The sequence below is a fragment of the Notolepis coatsorum genome, assembly GCF_963971535.1.
Source record: "Notolepis coatsorum genome assembly, chromosome: 15".
In the NCBI taxonomy this organism is placed as follows: domain Eukaryota; kingdom Metazoa; phylum Chordata; class Actinopteri; order Aulopiformes; family Paralepididae; genus Notolepis; species Notolepis coatsorum.
In genome coordinates this window covers 13,464,379-13,488,365 of record NC_140179.1, presented here as the reverse complement: position 1 = coordinate 13,488,365, position 23,987 = coordinate 13,464,379, and the positions used below count along the sequence as shown (strand labels likewise).

The window sequence follows — 23,987 nt, the reverse complement described above, 5'->3', positions numbered from 1 at the left end:
AAAATAGCACAGGCCCAGTGCCCTTTTCAGCCTTTGAGCACCTGCCCCTCTAAAGTCCTGTGCACGTCCCTGGCGGGAGTGGGGGGGGGGGGGGGGGGGTTGGACATTTACCGGGGCCAGTTTCTAATTGCAGCCTCCCGTAGGTTTTGAAGGTGGGTAGGGATTCACATTATTTTACGGCTGTGGGTAGGGCGTTCCATGTATGTTGTGGCATAATAGCGAAACGTGTTTAGTCCCTTGTTTGAGCCGAATCTGGGTTGAACATGATTTGTGGAATTCTCTATGGTGTTGTGGTCGTGGTATTCACTGACCTTTTGGCAGTATTTCGACATGTACATGGGTACCTTAGTGGTGTAGTGTTAGGTATCTTGTAGACCAGGCCCATTGCAAGTTGCTGTACTCTGTTGTCTACTGTAAGCCATCCTAGGTTGTCAAAATGGGCAGGGGTGAGGTGGGTTTTAGGAGTAAGGTCAAGCTGTAGTCTGACCAGTTTTGTTTTGTGATGTTTGTGATCGTGTTTTTAGTGCCTTTGAGGTGCTTTGGTACCATGAGGTGCACGCATAGTCGTAGTACCCTTGAATGAGTGCTCCTGTTAGAGTCTTCAGGGTATTCTTGTTTACCAGGTGAGGAGATCCGGTACAAGAATCTTGTTCGTTGGTTGACTTTTTTTTATTACATTGGTTGCCATTTTGTCACAGGAAAGATTTGCCTCTAGGATGGAACCCAGGTAGGTAATTTCATCTTTCCCTGTGACAATATTGTCACCCACTTTAACAGAGAAGCCGTTGGCCTTGCTGAGTTTGTTATTTGATCCAAAGAGAATGGACTCTGTTTTACCCAGGTGTAATGATAGTTTGTTATCAGCGAGCCATATGCATTGCAGATTCTGCTGAGTTCAGAGCTGAGGGCTTTTTCAACCTGCAACTTGTCCCTGTCAGACACCAGCAGGGCTGAGTCATCCGCGAACAGGAACAAATTACAGTCACAAGCTGATGACATGTAATTTGCATAGATTAGAAACAGTAACGGTCCTCTTCCTTGTGGAACACCACAGCTCACTGGGAGGGGGGGGGGGGGGGGGTAGTGTACCGTTTACCTCCACCATCTGTTCTCTCCCCTCCAGGTAGGATTGCATCCAGCTCACTGATAGACTATCAAAATCAATTGCTTTTAGCTTGTCAATCAGAATGGAGTAACATTAACACTTTGGATGCCACTGGTTAACATGGTAATACATGGTTGAATGCCAGCACCAACTTCAATGATAGCGTTGTGAACGCATAATCTATGCCTTAAATTATGGGTTAATTATGTGTCTAATCTGCCCGTCGCTTATCAATGACTTGTTTGCAGTCAACATTGTCGAAACGGGGGCGGCTAAGTGGCGCAGTGGGCAAGGCGCTTGCCACTAATGCAGGAGATGCTGGGTTCGAGCCCAGCTCTCGGCATTGCTACCAGCTTGGCTGGACGTTCATACTAGAGAGATCGCACTGTGCAGGTGAAAAGATGCGACGGCTGCCTCCTTGTGTACCGGAGGGGACACGTGATGCAAGGCTTCGTCCACATTGCAGCCGGCCAGTGGGAGGCATGGCCTAACAGCTTTCGAGACAGGGGAGGGTAGAATTGGACAATACGAAATTGGGATGGGAGAAAAAAATTTAAAATGGGAGAAAAAGTAGATAAAAAAAAAACATTGTCAAAACGGATTCCGTTTTATAGCATTTTGAAAAGCCCTCGTTTTCTTGAAAGTTTCAGGAAAATATAAAGATTCCGTGATAAACGGCATTTACTGGAATATTCTGGAATACACAAAAAAGTTGTCATTTTTCGGCCTATTTATGAATCGTTTTCAAATAAACGCTAGATTATCGATAGCATATGTGTACTTATGCACGCTAGAGAAGCGAGCTGAAAAATCTATTCTCTCATTTCCTGATCAGCGCGCACACACACACACACACACACACACATAGGGCAAACGCTGATATCTCTCTGAAAACATCCGATTATCCTAAGACTGCTAAAATAGATTCCTTACCTCAGATCAGATGTTCTCCAAAAAAATTATTCCAATTCCTGATCGCCATTCCAAATATCGATTGCGTTTATTGATTCAGCGCTGGGTACTGTAAATATGTATTCCACGCTGTTTTCCGGCTCGGCAATCACTTCGATCTCTTCAGATGGCTTGCCGGAAAAGTTAAATGAGGAAACTGGATTACCCCCCCCCCCCCCCATCAGTTTAATCCAATGGGGTGCAGTTACACAGGGAGAGACGATAGGGGGTGGTATTTTCCCAATGGAGCTCAGAGAGAGGTTGCTGCACTAGCGGGAGGCTAGATTGATGAAATAAAAAAAATAAAAGAACGCTATATAGTGTTGCTGGCATTCAACGGTCGGCATGAACTAACGACATAAAGCGTCGCTGGCACTCAAAGTGTTAATACAGTTACATTTAACTAAGGTCGCTTTTACACCAGAGCTGTTTGGTCCGGACTATCGGACCAGAATTCGATAGTCCGCTTTTTTGGGGTGGTGTGAATGCGCAGTCGAACTCTGGTGCAGACCAAACATACGAACTCTGGTCCGCCAAAAAACATAGGTCTCGATTCGCTTCATCGGACCAAACGCGGACCATATATAGGAAGTCACCTGATAAACTGCATCTTGGGTAGAAGGAAGAAAAAACACTGCGGCGCGCGGCATTCACTGAAAAACAAGCACACTGTAAACATGTCTCGTGGACAGACTTGGGCGAATGATGAAGTGAAAGCCCTGATCGACATATGGGCAGAAGACCAAATAAAACAGCTACTTGTGGGCACTCACAAAAACAACGAGGTGTACAAGTTGTTTAGCGAGAGGATGGCGGTAATGGGTTCTAATCGAACGATGGATCAACTACTATCACGCTTCTTGGGGCTGTTTGTGTTTTCGCAGATTTCACTTCCTGAAGGGGAGGGATTTCCACTCTCGATTGTGTCCAATAGACGAGCGCCCTTTTCGACCGCGTGACATTGTTCAGAAAGTTTGGTGCGCTTGACAAATTGCAATGTGAATGCAGACGAACCAAATGATGAATGCAACAATGTTGCAACTTCACCACCAGAACCGCACAGAGTCCACCAAAACTATATGTGAAAGCACCCTAAACTTCTCTATGAGTCCACATTAGGGGTGGGACGATACATCGATCCAGATCGATATATCGATCTATTATCAATAATCAAATAGGATCGATGCAACGTAAAAAGATCGATTCATATTGCGATACTCTTATTTTGAAAATCCGGCAACGGTGATGTCATCGCCCCGCGCCCAGTGTTGTGAAACTCCGTTTAACATCAACAGCACACAGCAGTCGCGTCTAGAGCAGGGGTGGCCAACCCGCGGCTCGCGAGCCGCATGCGGCTCTTTGCCCGTCAATGTGCGGCTCTTCCATCCATAAAAGAAATTATAAAAAAAAATTGAACTTTTTTTTTTTACTTTTTTTTTACGTTTTTTTTTTTACTTTTTTTTATGTCACTCATTCCATAAGGACGTAGAATAAACATTTAATTTTTTTTTTCAAATGGTCAATTTGCATGTTCTTGGTATCTGAATCTAGGGACATGGATCAGTGTCAGAAATTGTGAGGATTGGTTCATTCCCCGCCACAGGCTTCTTAAGGTACTGTGATGATTGGTCCGTTCCCCGCCACACGCTCCGCTCCTTTAAGGTACTGTGAGGATTGGTTCATTCCCCGCCACATGCTCCGCTCCTTTAAGGTACTGTGTTGATTGGTGCATTCCCCGCCACACGCTCCGCTCCTTTAAGGTGCTGTGTTGATTGGTGCAATCCCCGCCACACGCTTTTGGAGCAAGTATCAATTCCAGCGCGCACCTGTCATAGTTTTTGATTAGCGCCCCAGAGGCTTTTTATACTGGGACTTCCCTTCATTCGATGTCGGGTCGTTTTGAGTATTACTGCTTTGAATACTTCTGTTTCTGCCTGTTGTTCCCCGTTGCTGTGCCTCGTCTACTCTCCCTCCAGGACATCTGTGGATTGCCGCTGGTGAAGACCTTGTCCCCCGTTTTGAGCTGCGCCTTGTTTACCCGCTTTACTCTTGCGCTTTGGTGAGTTTGAACCAAACCCTTTTTTGGACGATTCTGTTTTGTGTGTTTTGAAGAACACTGAAGAGTTCTATTTTTGCTTACACTTGACTCAGCTAAGTTGTGTGTTAAAGGAGACACTGAAGATTATCATTTGCTTGCACTGGACTCAGCTGGGGTGTGTGTTTAGAAGAGACACAGAAGTTTATCGTTTTTGTTTTGCACTGACCCTCTGCTAAATTGTGTGTTGTGGTGAACACTGAAGATATCGTTTTGTTTGTTCTGGACTCAGCAATGGAGGAGGAGACCGCACTGCCTCTGTGTGATGTGGACTGTTATTTACCTCTCTCTCTCTCTTTTTTCCACCTCGAGTTGAAGCTGGGAGTATCTGCAGAGCCGCTTCAGCGTCAATACCGTTTCCCCACCTCGAACACCAAGAGGATCTGCAGAGCCGCAGATAACTCTGCTGAAGGCAGTCTCCCTTTGTTTCAAGATTGTTACTTGCTCCTTTTTGACTCTGAAAATAAATACGCCCTAGTATTTGGCTAACTCTGAACTACCTGTCTGTGCCGTGCGTTTGAGGTCGGTTTCAAACCCTAACAGAAATAGTGTGTCTGTTACTAGGCTTGAGTAAATTGTAATGAACCAAAGGAGAATATCAATTCTATTTAAAAAAAACTGTGAATAACACCATGCTAAAATTGACCAGACCTGAAAAATCGAAGCAAATAAATAAAGGGAAGATGATTAAACAGAAGGTTTTGTAGATACAGTACTGAATTCTGCCATCTTTTTTATAATGTAAATTTCTCCACCATTTTTCATCGTATTGCAACACCATTGTTTGCAAGACGTTCACAGAAAGGTAGAGAAACTAACTGCGTTCTGTTTTATGGCAATAACGTTCAGGTTTGTGGGAGATAATCCCAAAAAATAAGAGAAATTAAAAAGTTAATCCAGAAGTCAGATGATTGACAGGGGCTGGTGTGACCTGGGTAGGGTCGTTTTTCGAAATTCGAAAGCCCTGAGTCTCTTCCTTCAAAAGACTACACTCACTTTTGGCTGTGCCACTTCCTCCTGTCAATATGCGCCGGTTTCCAACTCAATGCCCTTAGATTTCTATAATCTTATATTTCACTAATAACAGTTAAAATAATTGGTAAACAAACGTAATGCTGAAAATATACACTTTTACTACATATCTCGGGTTTAAGAGGTTAACCCTGTGAGGCCCAAATTAAAAAGACATTAGCAACTTCAGAGGCCAGAGGGTGGGACATATAAACACATTTACTATCAAATAGCATTGTGAGGCTGAACAACAGGACCACTTGACTATACATGTGCCTAAATTTTTTTAAATAAACATTCTTTTTTTAAATGGCTAAAAGTGATTTTGTAATTTTGCAACCGTGGGTCTTACAGGGTACTTTTTACCCTGTGAGGCCCAAATAAAAAAGACATTAGCAACTTCAGAGGCCAGAGGGTGAGACCTATAAACACATGAAGGGTGCCGTGACAGGAACAAAAGGTTGAGAAACGCTGGTATATGGTGTGGCTCTTTGTGGTACCACAGTCATTTTTGTGGCTCTTAGTCTCTGACTGGTTGGCCACCCCTGGTCTAGAGCGTCACTAGAGCAAGACTAGTGTGCCTATTCTGTGACCCAAAACATGTCCCTGCTGTTTTATTCCGCAACGGGTCAAATGCATCTAACCTGCCTTGCAATTCTCGCCACTCCATTATGCCCACGTCGCGTTAAAGATCGAAGATAACGTTACGTAATATTAATACAGTCTATTCCACTATAGCTATATCCACAAGTTTTTTTTTCTTTAGTTCTTATTTATTTATCCACTGTCATTTGCAGTGTTGGTGTAGTGTTTTTATTTATTTTCGGACATCACGATGCCTCTTGATGTAAAATGTTTATCGTACAAATAGTCATATTTATTATTATTATGATCATTAAATTCCAATGATTTCTGTAGAGTTTTTATTTTATTTCTTTATTATTATTATTATCTTTCCCCCCCTCCTTTTTCCGATTTTTCTCCCATCCCACTGTTAGTCGTTATGCCAATTCCCAACCCCCTTCCTGGTTGTTGCGCACTCCCCCCTACTGTTGGTCCGAGAGGCCGGAGACTGTCACATGCTTTCCTCCGAGGCATGTGCAGCCAGCCGGCAGCGCAGATTCTCACTGGGAGAGTGTAACGTGTGGAAGGTCGCACTACCTCTCTCCAGATCCTACCCTCGCTGTGCAGGCACCCCGACCGAACTGTAGGGGTCGCTGTCCACAACGCCCAGGACCCACCCACGGCTTCCCTCCCCCTAACTCAGCCAAACGAGTTAGTATAGCGATCAGCCCAAGCCAAGGCAATGCTGACTCTCCGGGAGTCGAGACCGCAGCCTCTTGCATTGGTGACGAGCACAATCTCGGATTTCTGTAGAGTTGACATGAACGCAATCACCATGATTCCTCCCAAATAAAGCCCTTAAGAACACGGCGCACAGGCGCTCTAGTAGCACACCATGTATCGTGCTGCGTCGCGAATCGGCCACCCCGGGTTCGCTTCCCACTCCCGGTGACTCCCATTTGTCGCATGTCTTCCCCGCCTCTTCTCCCGCTCATCCTCTCCTCATCTGTCGGTCATGTCTGACCATGAAAAAAGCAATAAATGCTAAAATATTTTACTTTAACTTTACTCTTCAGCGCTCCTAAATCCTGCTCTTAATTAACACATTGGGTGCCACACCCCTTTGACCAGATAACCCCTTGAGTGCCAGCGCTTTAGTCAATGGGATGTCGGGGATATTTGCGAACGCTTAAACTATATCTTAAATTATGGCTATGGGTCTAAAACACCCCTCGCTTATCAATGACTTGCTTGCAGTCAACATGTACGAAACGGATTGTTTTTCCATTGGTACATTTCTGTTTTATACCGTTTTGAATACGAGTATAGTTTCAGAGAAATTCTGCGATAATAGCTCTATAGTGGAATAAACAAAACACGTTGTCATTTTTCGGCTGATTTATTAATAGTTTTCAAATAAACGCTAGATTATCGATAGTATATGTGTACTTATGTACGCTAGAGAAGTGGGCTGAAAAATCTATTATCCATGACCTGGTCACCGCTAACGTCATACACGCACACACTCACACACACAGACACGTTGTGATCGCTATGAAAAAAACATCTGATTAACCCAATACTGGTAAAATAGAGTCCTTACCTCACATCAGATGTTCTGCAAAAAGATTAATCCAATTCCTGATCGCCATTCCAAATATTTATCGCGTTTATTGATCCAACGTTATAGTCCGAAACACATAATCGACGCTGCTCTGAGGGTCCTCAGTCAATCTGGTAACACGACACTGCTTGCCAGAGATGGGAAAACCCTGGACCGGACTTTTTTTCTGATGCAGAAAAATGCATTCATTCATATGCCCACCCAATCCAATCCAATGATGTGCATTACCATGCGGGAGACGATAGGCGGCGGTATTTGCTCTTTTCGAGCTCAGAGCCATTCCCAATGATAACGTCAGGCTGGATGGATGAAAAATGAAGATATCGCTAATAAACGAAATAACGAGAAAATAACGAGAAAACTCGTCATTGGCACTCAACGCATGGCGAGTTAGGACGAGACATCTCGTCGTTGGCACTCAAAGTGTTAGTCAGCCTTTGAAGTAAAGCATTTAATTTGCAGCCAAGCCTTTTGTGGAGACTCTCAGTATACTATAGATATACTACAGTGTATATATGTTGCTTGTTTGTGCCCATATTTCAAGCTGTACTTCATTCATATATCTATATGTGAAAGCCTGCTTGAATATTGAATATTACTATAATGATGCACTGTAATTTTAAGAGCACAGCTCTGTTGTAATTCAAAATTGAACTATTTTATATCTCTGTTCCATTTTATAATTCTTAGACTATTTTTAAACCGAATCATTTTAAACTATTTTTGTCATTTGTATTACTGAATGAAACTGTAAACAGAGAATCTATTGGGATGCTAGATCCTAATGTGAAACACTGATTTACCTTACCTTGCTCATGCTCGCTTATGCCTGTATTTTTACTGTTGTGAAGCACTTTGAACTGCAACTTCTGTATGAAAAGTGCTATACAAATAAAGTTATTATTATTATTATTATTATTATTATTATTATTATTATTATTATTATTATTATTATTATTATTATTATTATTATTATTATATCTGTAGTGTGTAGTGTGTGCACAGATGCGTGTGAATGTATGTACTGTATGTTTGTTTGTTTGTTTGTGTGTGTGTGTGTGTGCATGCATTTGTGCTTGCATTCGTGTGTACATGTGCGTGTGCGTGTGTGCACAGGCACATTGATTTGTGGTCTCAGGACTGTTCGTGTGAGTTGCATGAAGAGAGACGAGGCTGTAAATTATAGATGATGTTCTGTGTTTGCTCTGTACGTGACTGTACTTTACCATTGGGGTAAACATTATTTTCCAAGTAATGGTGTCATTAGGAGCTGCCCGTGTTCATTTATACAACCACAGCGTCAGCTCACAGAACTGAGGGTTGACTGCGGAGTGTGGATGACAGGAGGCTGGTGGGTGGGGTGATGCATTTGATGTTATTGATAATTGTCTGTTGCTGGGAAATGCAAATGTCATGGTTTTAGATCCACCGCTTTGTCCTGGATGGACAAGAAGAAGGAAGAGAGTGTCCTTCAATGGTAGCTTTTCTGTCAGCAAAGAGGTACAGTGTACACCTCAGGGTAGTTGCTCTCTCTTATAATTCTATATTTACAATCGATGGATGAAATGAGAATGGTTATGTATGCAGATGATTCAACTATGTACAGCGCAGCAGCATTCACATCAAAAGTTAACTGAGCTCAGAACAGAGTATGCCTTGGTGATGCCTTTACAAGGAAGTCAGTTTTCCATGAATCGTGTGCTTCTATTCCCAGGACAGAAGATTTCTTATTTTCGGGGGGAAAAATATGAATCCCTAGTATGGAATGAATAATGCAAGGAAAGTGCTGTGTGATTTCATGAGCTAGACCTGTCCGCTTTTGTAAACAGCGCCGGAGACACTCTTCTATAGTCATCCTGTGGATAGAGGCACACACACACCACTGTGGATAAACGGGGCTACCGTGGACAGGGTGAGCAGCTTTAAGTACCTGGGGGTCCACATCTCAGAGGACCTGACATGGACAACACACATACAGACTCAGTCGTAAAAAAGGCGAAGCAGCGCCTCTACCACCTGAGACAGCTAAGGAAGTTCAGAGTATCGGGGAAGATACTTCAGTCCTTCTACTCCGGAGCTGTAGAGAGCATCTTGACTGGAAACATCACTGCCTGGTATGGAAACAGCAAGGCACAGGACAAGAAGGCCCTACAGAGAGTGGTGCGCTCAGCTGAGCGTACTACGGGTATTGCACTACCACCCCTGCAGGACTTATATAACAAGAGGTGCAAATCCAGAACCTTTCAGAATAATGAAAGACCCCCACCACCCCAACAACAGCCTGTTCAAGCTGCTGCGGTCAGGCAAACGCCTGCGCACACCAGCAACTAGGACAGAGAGACTTCGGCTCAGCTTCTTCCCCCAGGCCATCAGACTCTTGAACACTGAACTCTCCACACACAAGCACACATGAGCACACACACAGCACACATACTGTATACGCTCACCTCACACACTAACAGTCACTTTAGCACGCACGCACACACACACACGCGCGCGCTGCACATGCTCACAATCAACGGTCACTTTACACAATGGAAAGGTCACTTTAAAAAAGAAAGAACAGGAGTGGTTCTTGTATAGTAATCAGTGATGCCAGTAACTAGTTACTCTAATCTGATAACTTTTTTCAGTAAATAGTAATCTAACTTGTTACTTTTTACAAGCCAGTAATCTGATTACAGTTACTTTTCCAAGTGGCTGTGCGTTACTATTTAGTTACTATCTCATAATGCTGATGATAAGAGAGCCAGGGGTACAGTCAGCTAGACTGGAGATGGGACAGCTGTGACCTTATTATGGCCTGATGGCTGGTGACGTCTCATGATGACCTGTCTGAGCAGCCAATCATGATTTATGACATTATGCACTTTCAATAAAGTATTATTTAAAAAAGAAAAAAAACTGTTGTCATTCTTATGTTGTGCAGCAGCAGGGGGGACGACGACTTTGTAACCTAGTTACTTTAAAAGTAACTAAGTTACTTTGATAATCAAGTAATCAATAAAGTAACTAGATTACTTTTTAAAGGAGTAATCAGTAATCAGATAATTTTTACAAGTAATCTGTGGCATCACTGATAGTAATAGATGGATATAGCAAGATAGCATAAGGATATATAGTATAACTGTATATTGTATAGTATAGTATTGTATAGTAGTGTACATAAGACCCAGTTTGTAGCTTAACACTGTATTGCACTATCACAGGACCTTAGCATGTCTTTTACCATGCATTTTTAAAACTCGTATGTTATGTCTTATTACTCTTATTACTTGTATTATTGCACAATCGCTGCGGGCATGACCACCCGCATTTCACTGTATTCCTTGTATGCCGTGACAAATAAAACTCTTGACTCTTGACTTGACTTGATCCTTCTATTGTTTGGAAATATAATCCCACGTTATGTTGCCTGGAGAGTGGTTTTATAATCTTCATACATAAATATAAAACCTTATTATTATCCTAATTATATTTTATTATAACATAACTATTAAAATTGTGACAAAATATATATATAAAAGACGAATAAATAAATGTGTATACGTTTTGTATATAAAACTATGAAACATGTGTAACCTTTTGTTTTTGCAAAATGATGTACTGAATTATGTTTTTTTTGTAAATGTCATGTAAAAAGGGTAGGCAATTATAAGCCTCAGCTTCAGTCTACACCCTTTCGGTCATTTTCTTTCTTTTATAAATGTTCTACAACTGTACATTGCTTTGTAAAAGAAGACTGAAATAAAATCATTCAGACAGACAGACAGACAGACAGACAGAACCAAATGATTAGCTGTGGATAGAGGCACAGACAGACAGACAGACAGACAGACAGACACAACCAAATGCATAATATGTCGCCTAGCGCAAGTGCGCCTGTTGGGGTGACAAATTATATAAAATGATCTGAAGCTGAAGAAATTATACTCATTAAATTAACATCCCTCAATAAGCAATTTATGACCATTTAGAATTGGACCGGATCTTTAAACAACAAGAAACCACAATATTTTTCTGACCAATAGTGTACTTCAGAAGTGAACATAACTATCTAACCAGACAGGCCAGTTTAGGATATCTCTTACCACCTACTGTAGGTCTTACTGTAGGGACACATCTCATCAAATCTACTGTCATTTACAGAGCCATTACAGGATGTAACGCCTTAACCAAATCACATTATTAACCCTTTCACTACTACACTACAGAAGGTTAACATTTCACTACCGCACGGTTTCACGGTTAACCTTCTGTAGTGTGGTAGTGAAAGGGTTAACCCTTTGGTAGTGTGGCAGTGAAAGGGTTCAAACAAATACCAGAGCCACCTTCAAGAAAACAATGAGGGTACCTAATGTAATTAACTGTATATGATTCATCTTGCTTGGTGATTGCTGCTGTTTGCAGTCTGTAATGGTTTGATGATGGACATGCCTTAGGGCAGTAGGGCACACATGGTACAAAGTACTAAACTTGACCTTTCTCAGTGTAATCCATGCCGTTCCTACTAGCTCTGGGTAGTTAGCCACAAACCAATACAAAGTCAACGAGGAGCTTTGACGCCATTGCACCTGTAGTGGTAAAGGACTGATCAATTATCCCTTCGAGCTTCGATGAAGATAGACGATGGTCTTCATGGTCTTTCATTTATTTGCATTCATCTAAAAATGTTTGGACCTTATGGTGTTCTTGTTCTGTTCTTGACTTATTGTTATGTTTTCTTCTTGACTTGTTTAAAGAAGACCTGTACGGCTCATGGGAACATTAACGTGTGTTGTCGGGCTTTATAAATAAATTTGATTTGATTTGATTTGATTCTTCAGTGGACACATACTGTGTTCACCACTCAAGTATAAACACCAATTTACACTGACATTTAGAATTGAATGTAATTTGCTGGTCTGATTGATTATTTCCCCTGTGTGCTCTTTCTTTCTCTCTCTCTTTCTCTCTATTTCTCTCTTTCTATCTCTCTCGTTTGCTCTATATTTCTCTATCTCTTTACCCCCCCCCTCCCTCTATATATATATACACTGTATATATCTTTCTCTCTCTCTTTATATTGCTCTATTTCCCCTTCCTCTCTCTATATATATACTGTATATATCTTTCTCTCTAACTCTCTCTTTATCTCTTTCTCTCTAACTCTCTTTATATCTTTCTCTCTAACTCTCTCTCTTTATATCGCTCTCCTCTTTCCCCTTCCTTTCTCTGTTCTCTTGCCCTCTCTCACTCTATATATATTTCATTTCAACCTTTATTTAAAATCGTATATTAGGTGACAGCGCACCTGACCAGATCAAAACATATTAGGTGACAGCACACCTGACCAGATCAAACCATATTAGGTGACAGCGCACCTGACCAAATCAAAACATATTAGGTGAAGGTGACAAGGAAAAGGAAAGATGAAATTACCTACCTGGGTTCCATCCTAGAGGCAAATCTTTCCTGTGACAAAATGGGATCCAATGTAATACAACTAAGTCAACCAACGAACTAGATTCCTGTACCGGATCTCCTCTCTGGTAAACAAGAATACCTTGAAGACTCTAACAGGAGCACTCATTCAAGGGTACTACGACTATGCTTGCACCTCATGGTACCAAAGCACCTCAAAGGCACTAAAAACAAGATTACAAACATCACAAAACAAACTGGTCAGACTACTGCTTGACCTTACTCCTAAAACCCACCTCACCCCTGCCCATTTTGACAACCTAGGATGGCTTAGAGTAGACGACAGAGTACAGCAACTTGCAATGGGCCTGGTCTACAAGATACACTACACCACTAAGATACCCATGTGCATGTCGAAATACTTCCCAAAGGTCAGTGAATACCACGACCACAACACCAGAGGGAGTTCCACAAATCATGTTCAACCCAGATAAAATCATTAACACTTTAATCGCCAATGACGCCTTAACTCGTCATTCCCCGCCATGCTAATTCTGCCAATGACGCCGTAACACGTCATTGAGATCAATATTTCAAAAATCTGTGATCGCAATCATATTTCTCCCGCGGAGACTTGAGATCTACTGTTGATCCCCTCTCAACTCTCCAACGGTTCAAGACCGCCATCTGGTGGCCGATCGGCGGATCGCCGAAACCGGAAACGGAAACTGGTGCTCATCCAAATTCGGTCCGATCACTCGCTATAGGTCCCGGGACTCGAGCTAGACACAATGGATAGCGATCCGTTACCAATAACTCGATAAACAACATGATTTGGACGTATATACTATTATACAACCTGGAGATGGATCGCATATTTCAACATCCCATAATAGGAATATTTTTGAGTCACAGCTGCTTTCTCTGGTGACCAGACTACCAACCTTTTCCTGTTCCTCCCGCAGGTTGTTGGTGCCAGTGTGGATGAGAATATGGCCTGGTGTGCCAAACTCGGGGTGCGCAAGGATTTGGAGTGCATCCTCTATTGTGGGGCACCAGATTTTGGACACTCTTGTGTTGGGGAAAAGTTTTTGTTCTTGGATGAACTTGCCATTTGAGTCTATAAGGATAGCAACCTCAGTGTCCTTTTTCAGGGTGGTGGGCTGACGGTGTGAGATGCTGGGGGAGGAGGGGGCATGGGGGGCTTGAGAGCCTCTCTGCTGCATCCTCGCTGGGTGGTGGCGGCTCGGTGGTGGGAGGGTTGGGAGGGGTGAGGGGTTGTGGCTGTTCTGTACTGGTAGACATCAGCTTCACCATGATGGCTGAATGCTTCCTGTGTCCTTTCTAGATGCTGCCCCCTTCTCCAGAGTGGGGAAGTCCTGTCCAAAGGAGCCAAGGGCAGCTTTGTTACCTTGCACCATGACCGTACCATTTTGGTAAAAGTTGACAGAAAAGAGCCTTCTCACTTGGTCCTTGTCTCTGTCTTCAAAGATCTGAAGTTGTCTCCCCTTGCAGATCCCTCTCTTGGATATGAAGCTGTAGTGCTTTGATATGGCTGTATGCCATGCAGTGACATGCTCAGTGTAGAAGAGCAAGTTGGTAACAACACCAGTGTTTTTAGAGCGGCCAGCATATAAAGTCTCTGGGTATTCTCGTTGTAATCTATGTCTGAACTTTATTCTCCCATTCTCTGATTTGATCTCTTCTGGATATAAAAAAAACAGGGAAGGAAAATGCCTGCTGCTGCCAGTGCTGCTGTCTCAGTGTCCATGTTGCTATATCAACTGGATAAACAAAAACTAGCTAATAAAAGATATTATTCTTTAGAAAATAGCTTTGCTCTTTTCACTGTATTATTATTTTATATATATATACATATATAAAAAAAATTAAGTGGAGGCTGGGGCTCAGTGTAGGGAAAGTCTGTGTAGTTTGGAGTTAGATAGTTTCCCAACTAAATATATCGAATTATCTATATACAAATATAGCAGTCTTCTTTATGAGGGTGGATAAATAAACCTAGACTGAATAAATAAATATTCTATTGATAACGTTTATTTGTATTATTTAACCTGGTTTGCTCTTTTCAGTGTTATTCATTAAGTTGGAGGCTGGAGCTCACAGTGTAGGGAAAATACTGTGCAGTTTGGAGCTATCTGGTTGGCTAGTTAGCCAGTAGAGTTAGCTAGCTTTACTTAGCAAGTCCAAGTTTGATAAATAAGCCCACACTGAGGCTTTCCAGCTAAATATTATCTATATACAGATATAGCAGTCTTCTTTATGGTGGATATGTAAACCTATCCTGAGGTTTCCTAGCTAAATATGCTATAGAAACAGTCTTCTAGCTCAGGGGTTCCCAAACTTTTCAGGCCGCAACCCCCAAATAACGGTGTCAGAGAGCCGCGACCCCCACTATTATAGGAGGTAAATTATTATTATTATTTTTTTATTATATTATTTTTTTTATGATTTTTTTTTTTTTTTTTTAATGGAAATGTATGGTTGAAACATGCAAACGTTCAAACGCACACACACTAATAAGCATTGGAGGCTTTTAACCAGGGCCGGACTGGGGAAATCATTCAGGCCAGGAAATATAGTGCAAAATATAGCCCCAGTCAGGCCACTTTTTAAGCAGGGGTCACCCACCAGGAATTTTTTTGTTACAAAGACTTAATTTCCTGCATTCTGGTGCAGGAATTTTTTTATTTGTACCCTTTAAATGCCAGTGTTTGTGATGGCATCACAAATTATTGTAAAAAAATAGGCTAGCATATGTATGATTAGCAACAACACAGATTTGTATGGATTTTCAGTTTTTTTGTAATTGATACAATACAATCTTTTATTCAACTTCAGCCCTGATCATAACACGACATATTCATTTTATAATTCTAACCCTTTAAATGCCAGTGTGTGTGGTGGCATATGTTTGCAATATATCAAATGCAAAGTAGATTTTTCTGGGGGGGATTATTACAGGCTAGCATGTGTCAATGATTAGCAGTTTTTTGTAAGGGTCCCGCCTCCACCAATCACATGCGGCTCCCTTTGTGTGTGTGAGAGCAAGAGCGAGAGAGAGATAGTTCTCCAACTTGTGTGAGTTGCAGTGATCTCCTGGTTGTTCCCCACCTAGGTTATCTAACTTATTGCGCTGGTGCAACTAGAAACACTGGCCTGGTGGCTCGCGACCCACCTGGGGGTCGCGACCCCGACTTTGGGAACCCCTGTTCTAGCTAATAAAAACGATTAATTTGTTTTAGCTAGCAGCTAATACATTTTTTTTTAAAGCTAGCAGCTAACAATATAAAGTACATTAATTTCAGCTTTATAGCTTACAGTTATATTTCCTACCTGGTTTGATATAAAAAAAAATTGCTTTGCTCTTTGCAGTGTGTTATTATTTTCTTTAGGTTGGAGGCTGGGACTCAAAGTGTCTCTCTCTGTCTCTCTCTGTCTCTCTCCCTCTCGCCCCCCCCCCTCTCTCTCTCTTTCTCTCTCTGTCTTTCTCTCTCTCTCTCTCTCTCTCTCTCTCTCTCTCTCTCTCTCTCTCTCTCTCTCTCTCTCTCTCTCTCTCAGGCTTCGGGAACATCTCTCCTCACACAGAGGGCGGGAGGATCTTCTGCATCATCTATGCTCTCCTGGGAATCCCACTTTTTGGATTCTTATTGGCTGGAGTGGGGGACCAATTGGGGACCATCTTTGGAAAGGGCATCACGAAAGTGGAGAAGATGATTGTGGTGAGTGAGTGAGTGAGTGAGTGAGTGAGTGAGTGAGTGAGTGAGTGAGTGAGTGAGTGAGTGAGTGAGTGAGTGAGTGAGTGAGTGAGTGAGTGAGTGAGTGAGTGAGTGAGTGAGTGAGTGAGTGAGTGAGTGAGTGAGTGTGTGTGTGTGTGTGTGTGCGTGTGTGCATGCATGTCTGCACACTGAGGCATTCTGACTTGATACTACAATATAGTTGCGTTTTTCCACTGACATCAGGTCTCTGTGTCCAAAATGCCTAAAATGACATAACAGGTTAGTTACGTAACACACTATAATTATCATCCTACTAGCTATAATTTTTCTATGCAAACGTGGTTGATAATTGCCATTGGAACCATAAGCAGCATAAGTACATGAGCTGGTAGAGGGAATAATAATAATAATAATAAACTTTATTTGTATAGCACCGTTCATACAGAAACTGCAGCTCAAAGTGCTTCACAACAGAAAAAATACATAAAATGAGCACATAAAGTGCAGACATATAAAAGCACAGTTTTTCACATTGGGATCTAACATCCCAACAGGCTTGTTTGATACCCACTTTGACCCATCGAACCTCCCGCTCAGGGCAAACCTCCCTCTCAGGGCGCAGTTCCCTCTCTCAGGGTGCAGTTCTAGGCCTGGGTCCTACACAGTTTTAAAGCCCGACAGTCTTTCTAGTTTGATACCCACACAGTTTAATACCTGACAGTTTTGAGCCTGTGATAAAAAGTAATTGACAGAGTAAAATAGTACAGTGCAATAAAATAGTAGAATAGAGTAGATAGTAAAATTATGCAACAGTGCAGTGCAATAAAAAGTAAAGTCAAATAATGCAAAGTGCAATAAAATAGAATGGACAGAGTAAAATAGTGCTAAAGTACAATCAACAGCGGAGTGTATTAAAAGGCTATGGTGAAGAGGTATGTTTTTAGCTTATTTTTGAAAATATTAAAGAGATCTAGCTTCTCTAATGTCCATAGGTAGTGTGTTCCATAACTGTTGGTGCATAGTTTTGCAAAGGCTGCATCCCTGATTCTCTTTTATGTCAACGGACTTAAAACGCAGAAGGGTTCACTTCACTTCACCAGTCGGCGGCCTCAACTCACGGTGCTCTTTCTGTTTTAACTCATCAATACAGGAGCCCCTTCAAAAGGAGTATTATCAAAGGGAAAAAACGAGTTAGAGACATTTTCCCAGTTTGCATTCAGTTCGCAGAGCTCTGTGGGGGAAATGGGAGCTATACCCCTCTCCTGGGTATAATAAATAACGGCCCCTTCCTGTGAATCTCTCTCTTCTCTCCTGGTGATAAAGCTTGTCACTCAGGGTGAGAGCCATCCAAAGTTATTATGAGTAAGTTATTATGTAATCAACAGCTCCTGAGTGCTTATCTGACGTCAAAATATCCTGGAATCACACGCTGAATAACACACCACTGTGGGACAATGTAGTGCAAGTCCTTTGTACACGACGAAAGACACATCAGACACACACGCATCATGCATGTTCATCCACGTGCACACACACTTCTACTCACATGCACGCAAACACACACTCACGCAAACACACACACACACACACACACACACACACACACACACACACACACACACACACACACACACACACACACACACACACACACACAAACCACATAATTACCACAAGTGTACTTAGAAGGCACCATCACTCAGCCTTGACATACGCCTCAATAAGTGAGCTGTACAAGACAGTCTTTGATGCATAATCAATCCGCGCTTAGTCCCCAAGGGACCACCTTGTAAATGTAATGTAAGCAATCAAGCAGCCATTCAGGCGCTCAGTCCATCAGTCAAGCAGTGAATCGGTCGATAAAAAGATGCTCCTCGATGAAAAACAATGACCGATTTTCTGTTCTCTTCCACGCTATTCTATTTAATTCTATGTATTGCTATCCTATTCTATTTTGTACAGCAGTGACAATTCTCAGTCTCCATCTTTGATCATTTGGCCCCACTGCGTTTGCAGGATATACTTCCAACACGTCCTTGTATAATACTTCTATTTTCTTTTTATATACTAATATTTATTATTCTACATGTGTTTATTTTGTCTTCTTCGTCTGAACAAGCTAGATTCCTTGCAAATGTAGGCGCATAAAACCTATTCTGATTCAGAATTCCAGATTAAAAGGAACACTCCATCCATTTTCAGAAGCCTGTCTGATTTGTCACAAAACTGGGATTCATACTGTATCACCGCATCCAAAAACCACGGTTGTTTTGTTCTTTACGATATTTTGAAGAATAATTTATTAGCATTTGTTATCGATGCTGGTGGAAGTCAATGAAGATTTTTGCATAAAGATACCTTCAAGTCCTTCGATAGGCCTTTTATAACGTTACAACATACACCTTCAAGTCCTTCGATAGGCCTTTTATAACGTTACAACATACAGTACACCTTCAAGTCCTTCGATAGGCCTTTTCTAACGTTACAACATACACCTTCAAGTCCTTCGATAGGCCTTTTCTAACGTTACAACATACAAATTTTTTATTTGATTGAAGTTTATTTCAAATATGCAACAACAACAAACAAACATCAAGTACAGATATAGCCTTAACACATTCGGGGCCATTTGGATCCGTCTAATCTCACTATATAAGGCCAGCATATCATTTGTGCGTGAGGCTGTTTGTAGAGCTAAATCTATACTTTATATTATTGCTATCTGTCCATTCTCATTGTCAATTGACACTATAAACCGTTCCTTCAAAATGGCTTAAAGAAATAATTTTTTCATCAATACGTTCCCATTTTATAGGGTCTTGAATATAAGCGCTATATGGGATTGGTCTGGTATATTTCCTGCAAAACGAGATACAGGCTGCTAAGCTAATAACGTTAAATCGAATGGCGTTTCGACCCTACAGAAGCTAGAGCTAAAAATCTAAATGCATATGATCGATATCATGTTCCACCATGAATGCATGAAAAGGGGGGGCGGGGGACGTTGTTTCTGATTATTGATTACCAATAACGGCGTTAGCCTCAGTAGCCACATTCGCTGATCGCCTGGTTGGGTATGATAACAAGGCCTGATCAGCGTGTAATTTCCGTGAAAAAGATCTTACCTGTGGCCGGTTGGACTGCAAATGGGATTTCCCAGTTATCGATCGCCATCTGGTAGATCCATATGTCCATTGGCTGATGCTATATTCCTTTACTGCACACTGAATTCAGCTCCCAAAACGTATTCCATGCTACATGCTACACGCATAGATTCAGCCTAACAGGAAAGTCCATTCAAGATCCAAAGAAATAAAACACCGTTCTGCCACAGGGAACACTGCATTATCGAGACAGCGCCCCTACGAGGATCTGGCCGGTAATGCACTTTTCCGAATTCCAAGAGTAGGGTAAATCTGCAGTGCCGCTCTGTGACATTGAGTAGGTTATTAAAATGGAATAAAAGCCAAAACAACCTTGCCACGGACATGTCTGTGGTTGGCCCTCAACCGTTGGATCCGAACGTGGTTGGTCGGGAATGTGTTAACACATTGTGCACCAAAAACGAGTATACTCGTTATTGCCCGCCATGCGTTGTGCGCCAGAAACTCGTTTTTGGGATCAATATTTAATTTTTTCGCCATGGCATTCATAATTCATCCAGCCTCCCTCCGGGACGCAGCTGGACCCTGTTCTGCTATTGCAACGCCTCAATACCGCCGCCTGGTGGATTTCGGGCAAGTTACACTCCACGCCAAACCGGAAGTGGCGCTCGGTGCATCTGGGAATCCTCCGGTAGTAATATCTTGTAACGTGGATCAAGAGACACAATCAAGTGCATTGGGATCGCTTTCGAAACGCAATAATCAATATGATTTTGGCGTTTATTGCGTCATACAAACGGGAAATGGATCTAGCAGATCGACGTCAAATAATTGGAATATTTTTCCTCCAGTCTCATCGGCGAACGGTAAGAGGAATCTAACGTTATTTTCAGCCCGATTGTTTATTTATTTCACTGCAACCCATCTGATCAACGTATCAACCCATAATAAAAAAGACGCTACTGACGATCAAGGAATTATAAACGACCCCCCCCCCCTTCCTTCACGCATGATGAAGCATAATGTATACCGATCATATACATTTTAATTTTTTAATATAGCGTCTATAGGAAAGAAACGCCAATCGATAATCTATCATATGCGTTGGGGCCTATAACTCGCGTTTTAGGAATTACTGCAGAAAACCTTAAAAACATACTTATATTCACGACGGTATTAACACGACAATGTATGAATGAAAAAATATAACGTTCCCACATCTGGAACGATAGATACCCGATGTTGAATGGGCCATAGTAATGTCGATATAGCTATAATATTTAAATAGTTATAGCCCTGCAAAGAAGGTAAACATCTCCATAGGGTTACAGCACTGGCAGACTGGGATGGGTACAATGCATGGCGGACAATGTGTTAAGCCGTTCAAATAATACAATTATATAAAACATTTAAATTAAAAACTAAACAAATACACACACAAAAATGAAAGAATTTTTTTTTACATATTTGAAAAGGAGTGGGAAGAAGCATACACTTATTTAATCCCACCCCTTTTTACTCATCATCAGATCATAATTTAGTAACTTTACTAATTCATACTTTACTAACTGCTCGTTTTATTGTCAGACTTATATAGAAAAAACGTACTTAGTTAACAAAACATTTTTGAATAATTCCTTATTAATATTTGCCAAAACTGTGGATTACCCTGTATAGTTTCTCTAGCCATTTTTATTTGAATTTTTTTATCCACTTTTTCTCCCATTTTTCTATATTTTCTCCCATCCCAATTTCGTATCATCCAATTCAACCCTCCCCTGTCACGAACGCTGTTTCTTGCCTCCCACAAGCCGGCTGCAATGTGGACTAAGTCATACATACAGTAGCACAAGTCCCCTCCGGTACTTGAGGTAACAGCAGTCGCATCTTTTCACCTGCGCAGCTCGATCTCTCAGTGGCGAGGAGTAACGCGTGGGAGGCTCACGCTGCCCCAGACACTTCCTGATTCTACTGCGCAGGCGCACCAACTGACCTGTAGGAGTCGCTGTCCACAACGTCCGATCCCCACCCATCAGTTTCCCACCCTCTAATACTGCCAATTGTATTAGTACGGACGACCAGCCAAACTGAAAACAATGTGAAGAGCTGGATTCGAACACGCGAACCCAGTGTCTCCACATTGGTGGCGAGTGCCTTGCCCACTACACCACCTAGCCGCCCCTCTCTAGCCATTTTATATACATACAACTACATACCTATTACATTGTAAATGGTTCCATGTTTATTTCCTGTTGCAGTGTTTGCTAATACAATAGCAGCTAACAGGAAGTAACCTGGGGCCAAAGCTGTTCCCATAGCAACCTGGGGCCAAAGCTGTTCCCATAGCAACCTGGGGCCAATGCTGTTCCCATAGCAATGTAGCATAGAATGATTCTGAGAAGGTAGTTATCTATGTTGTGTAATAGTTAGGAAGCGTTAATGTTGCTAACAGATTGTGATAATCTGCGATAATAGCCCTTTAGTGGAATACACAAATTTATTTATGAATAGTTTTCAAATAAACGCTAGATTATCGATAGTATATATGTCCTCATGTACGAAGAGAAGCGGGGTCTGAAAAATCGCTTCTAAGTACTTTGGTCGGCGCTAACGGCACGCACACACACAAACACACACACACACACACGCTCCGATGGCGGAGAAAGGAACATCTGATTACCCCAAGATTCGTAACATAAAGGCCTTACCTCACATCTGATGTCATGCAAAAAGATTAATCCAATTCCTGATCGCCATTCCAAATATCGATTGCGTCCATTGATCCAACGTTATAGTCCAAAACACAATGATCCACGATGCTCCCAGTGGGGGGACTCAATGCAAAAGTAAAACCTGGACCGGACTTGTTTTTTAGATGCACAGTCCCAGCCAATCCAATCCAATGATGTGCAATACCATCCGGGAGACGATAGGCGGCTGTATGCGAGCCCATTCCTAATGATAACGTCAGGCTGGATGGATGAAAAATGTATGGATATCGCTAATAAAAGAAATAACGATTAAAACCTGACTATACTCGTGATTGGCACGGAACGCATGGCGAGTGTTAAAGTTATGATTGCAAGTAACTGAGTAACTGTCTAACTGTGTCTAACTGATTCCACAAGAGGGCGCTATAGGCGGAGCTGTTAATGTTGCCGCCAGGTATAGAGGTATAAAAGGAGATGTCGACTCCCCCTCTGTCTCTTCCACCTTCGCTCTCATAGGAGAAGGATGTCTCATGTACTGCTGTGAAATAAACCACGCCGTTTAATGGCTAAAGATAGAAACCATGCCTCATGAACATATTATTGTCACCCCATAGCTGACTCTGTCAACAGCGAGTTAACCCGACTATACTCGTGGTTGGCACGGAATTAGTTAAGAGGAAGCAGATCAGAAGGACAACAGCCCTGACTGCATCGCTTTATCCCTTATTTTCAATGTCAGTGGCCTGCAGTGCAGGTTCTGTAACTCACGGATACATCTCTCGATGGAGCCCCGGGAGCGATAGCGAGTGGCCGGACGAAATATGGGTGAGTACCACTTCCGGCCGTTCACTTCCGGTTTTGGCGATTCGCCGATCGGCCACCAGATGGCGGTCTTGAACCGTTGGAGAGTTGAGAGGAGATCTGCAGCACCCGTCAAGTCTCTGTGGGTGAAATATGATTGCCATGACAGATTTTAGAAATATTGATCTCAAAGACGCTGTACGACGTCATTGGCAGATTACGCATGGCGAGGAATGACGTCTTAACACGTCATTGGCGATTAAAGGGTTAAAGGGTTAGAATTATAAAATGAATATGTGGTGTTATGATCAGGGCTGAAGTTGAATAAAAGATTGTATTTTTTTCCATCTGACATTACAAAAAAACTGAAAATCCATCAAAATCAGTGTTGCTAATCATACATAATGCTAGCCTGTTTTTTTAACAATAATTGCCATCACAAACACTGGCATTTAAAGGGTACAAATAAAAAAAATTCCTGCACCTGAATGCAGGAAATGAAGTCTTTGTAACAAACATTTTCCTGGTGGGGGACCCCCAGACCACCTGCTTAAAAAGTGGCCTGACTGGGGCTATATTTTGCACTATATTTCCTGGCCTGAATGATTTCCCCAGTCCGGCCCTGGTTAAAAGCCTCCAATGCTTATTAGTGTGTGTGCGTTTGAACGTTTGCATGTTTCAACCATACATTTCCATAAAAATAAAAAATAAAACATTTTTAACCTCCTATAATAATGGGGGTCTCTGACACCTCTCTGACACCGTTATTTGGGGGTCGCGGCCTGAAACGTTTGGGAACCCCTGCTTTAGAGGGACCTTTCTCATTGTAACGTATAGTATTTCGAGGGCAGAACAGAGGGAGAGAGAGATGAAGGCACCTG

The 23,987-nt window shown here is 42.1% G+C and overlaps 1 protein-coding gene across 1 annotated transcript in view; it reads left to right on the top strand.

The window, feature by feature from the left end:
* The window catches only part of kcnk2b (potassium channel, subfamily K, member 2b), a gene marked incomplete at its 3' end in the record, with an annotated part of 127,925 nt that overhangs the window by 68,087 nt on the left and 35,851 nt on the right, over positions 1–23,987 (top strand). Inside the window, exon 3 of the mRNA XM_084330553.1 lies at positions 16,333–16,493. Coding sequence (XP_084186679.1) covers positions 16,333–16,493 — 161 coding nt within the window. The remainder of the gene's footprint in view (positions 1–16,332; positions 16,494–23,987) is intronic.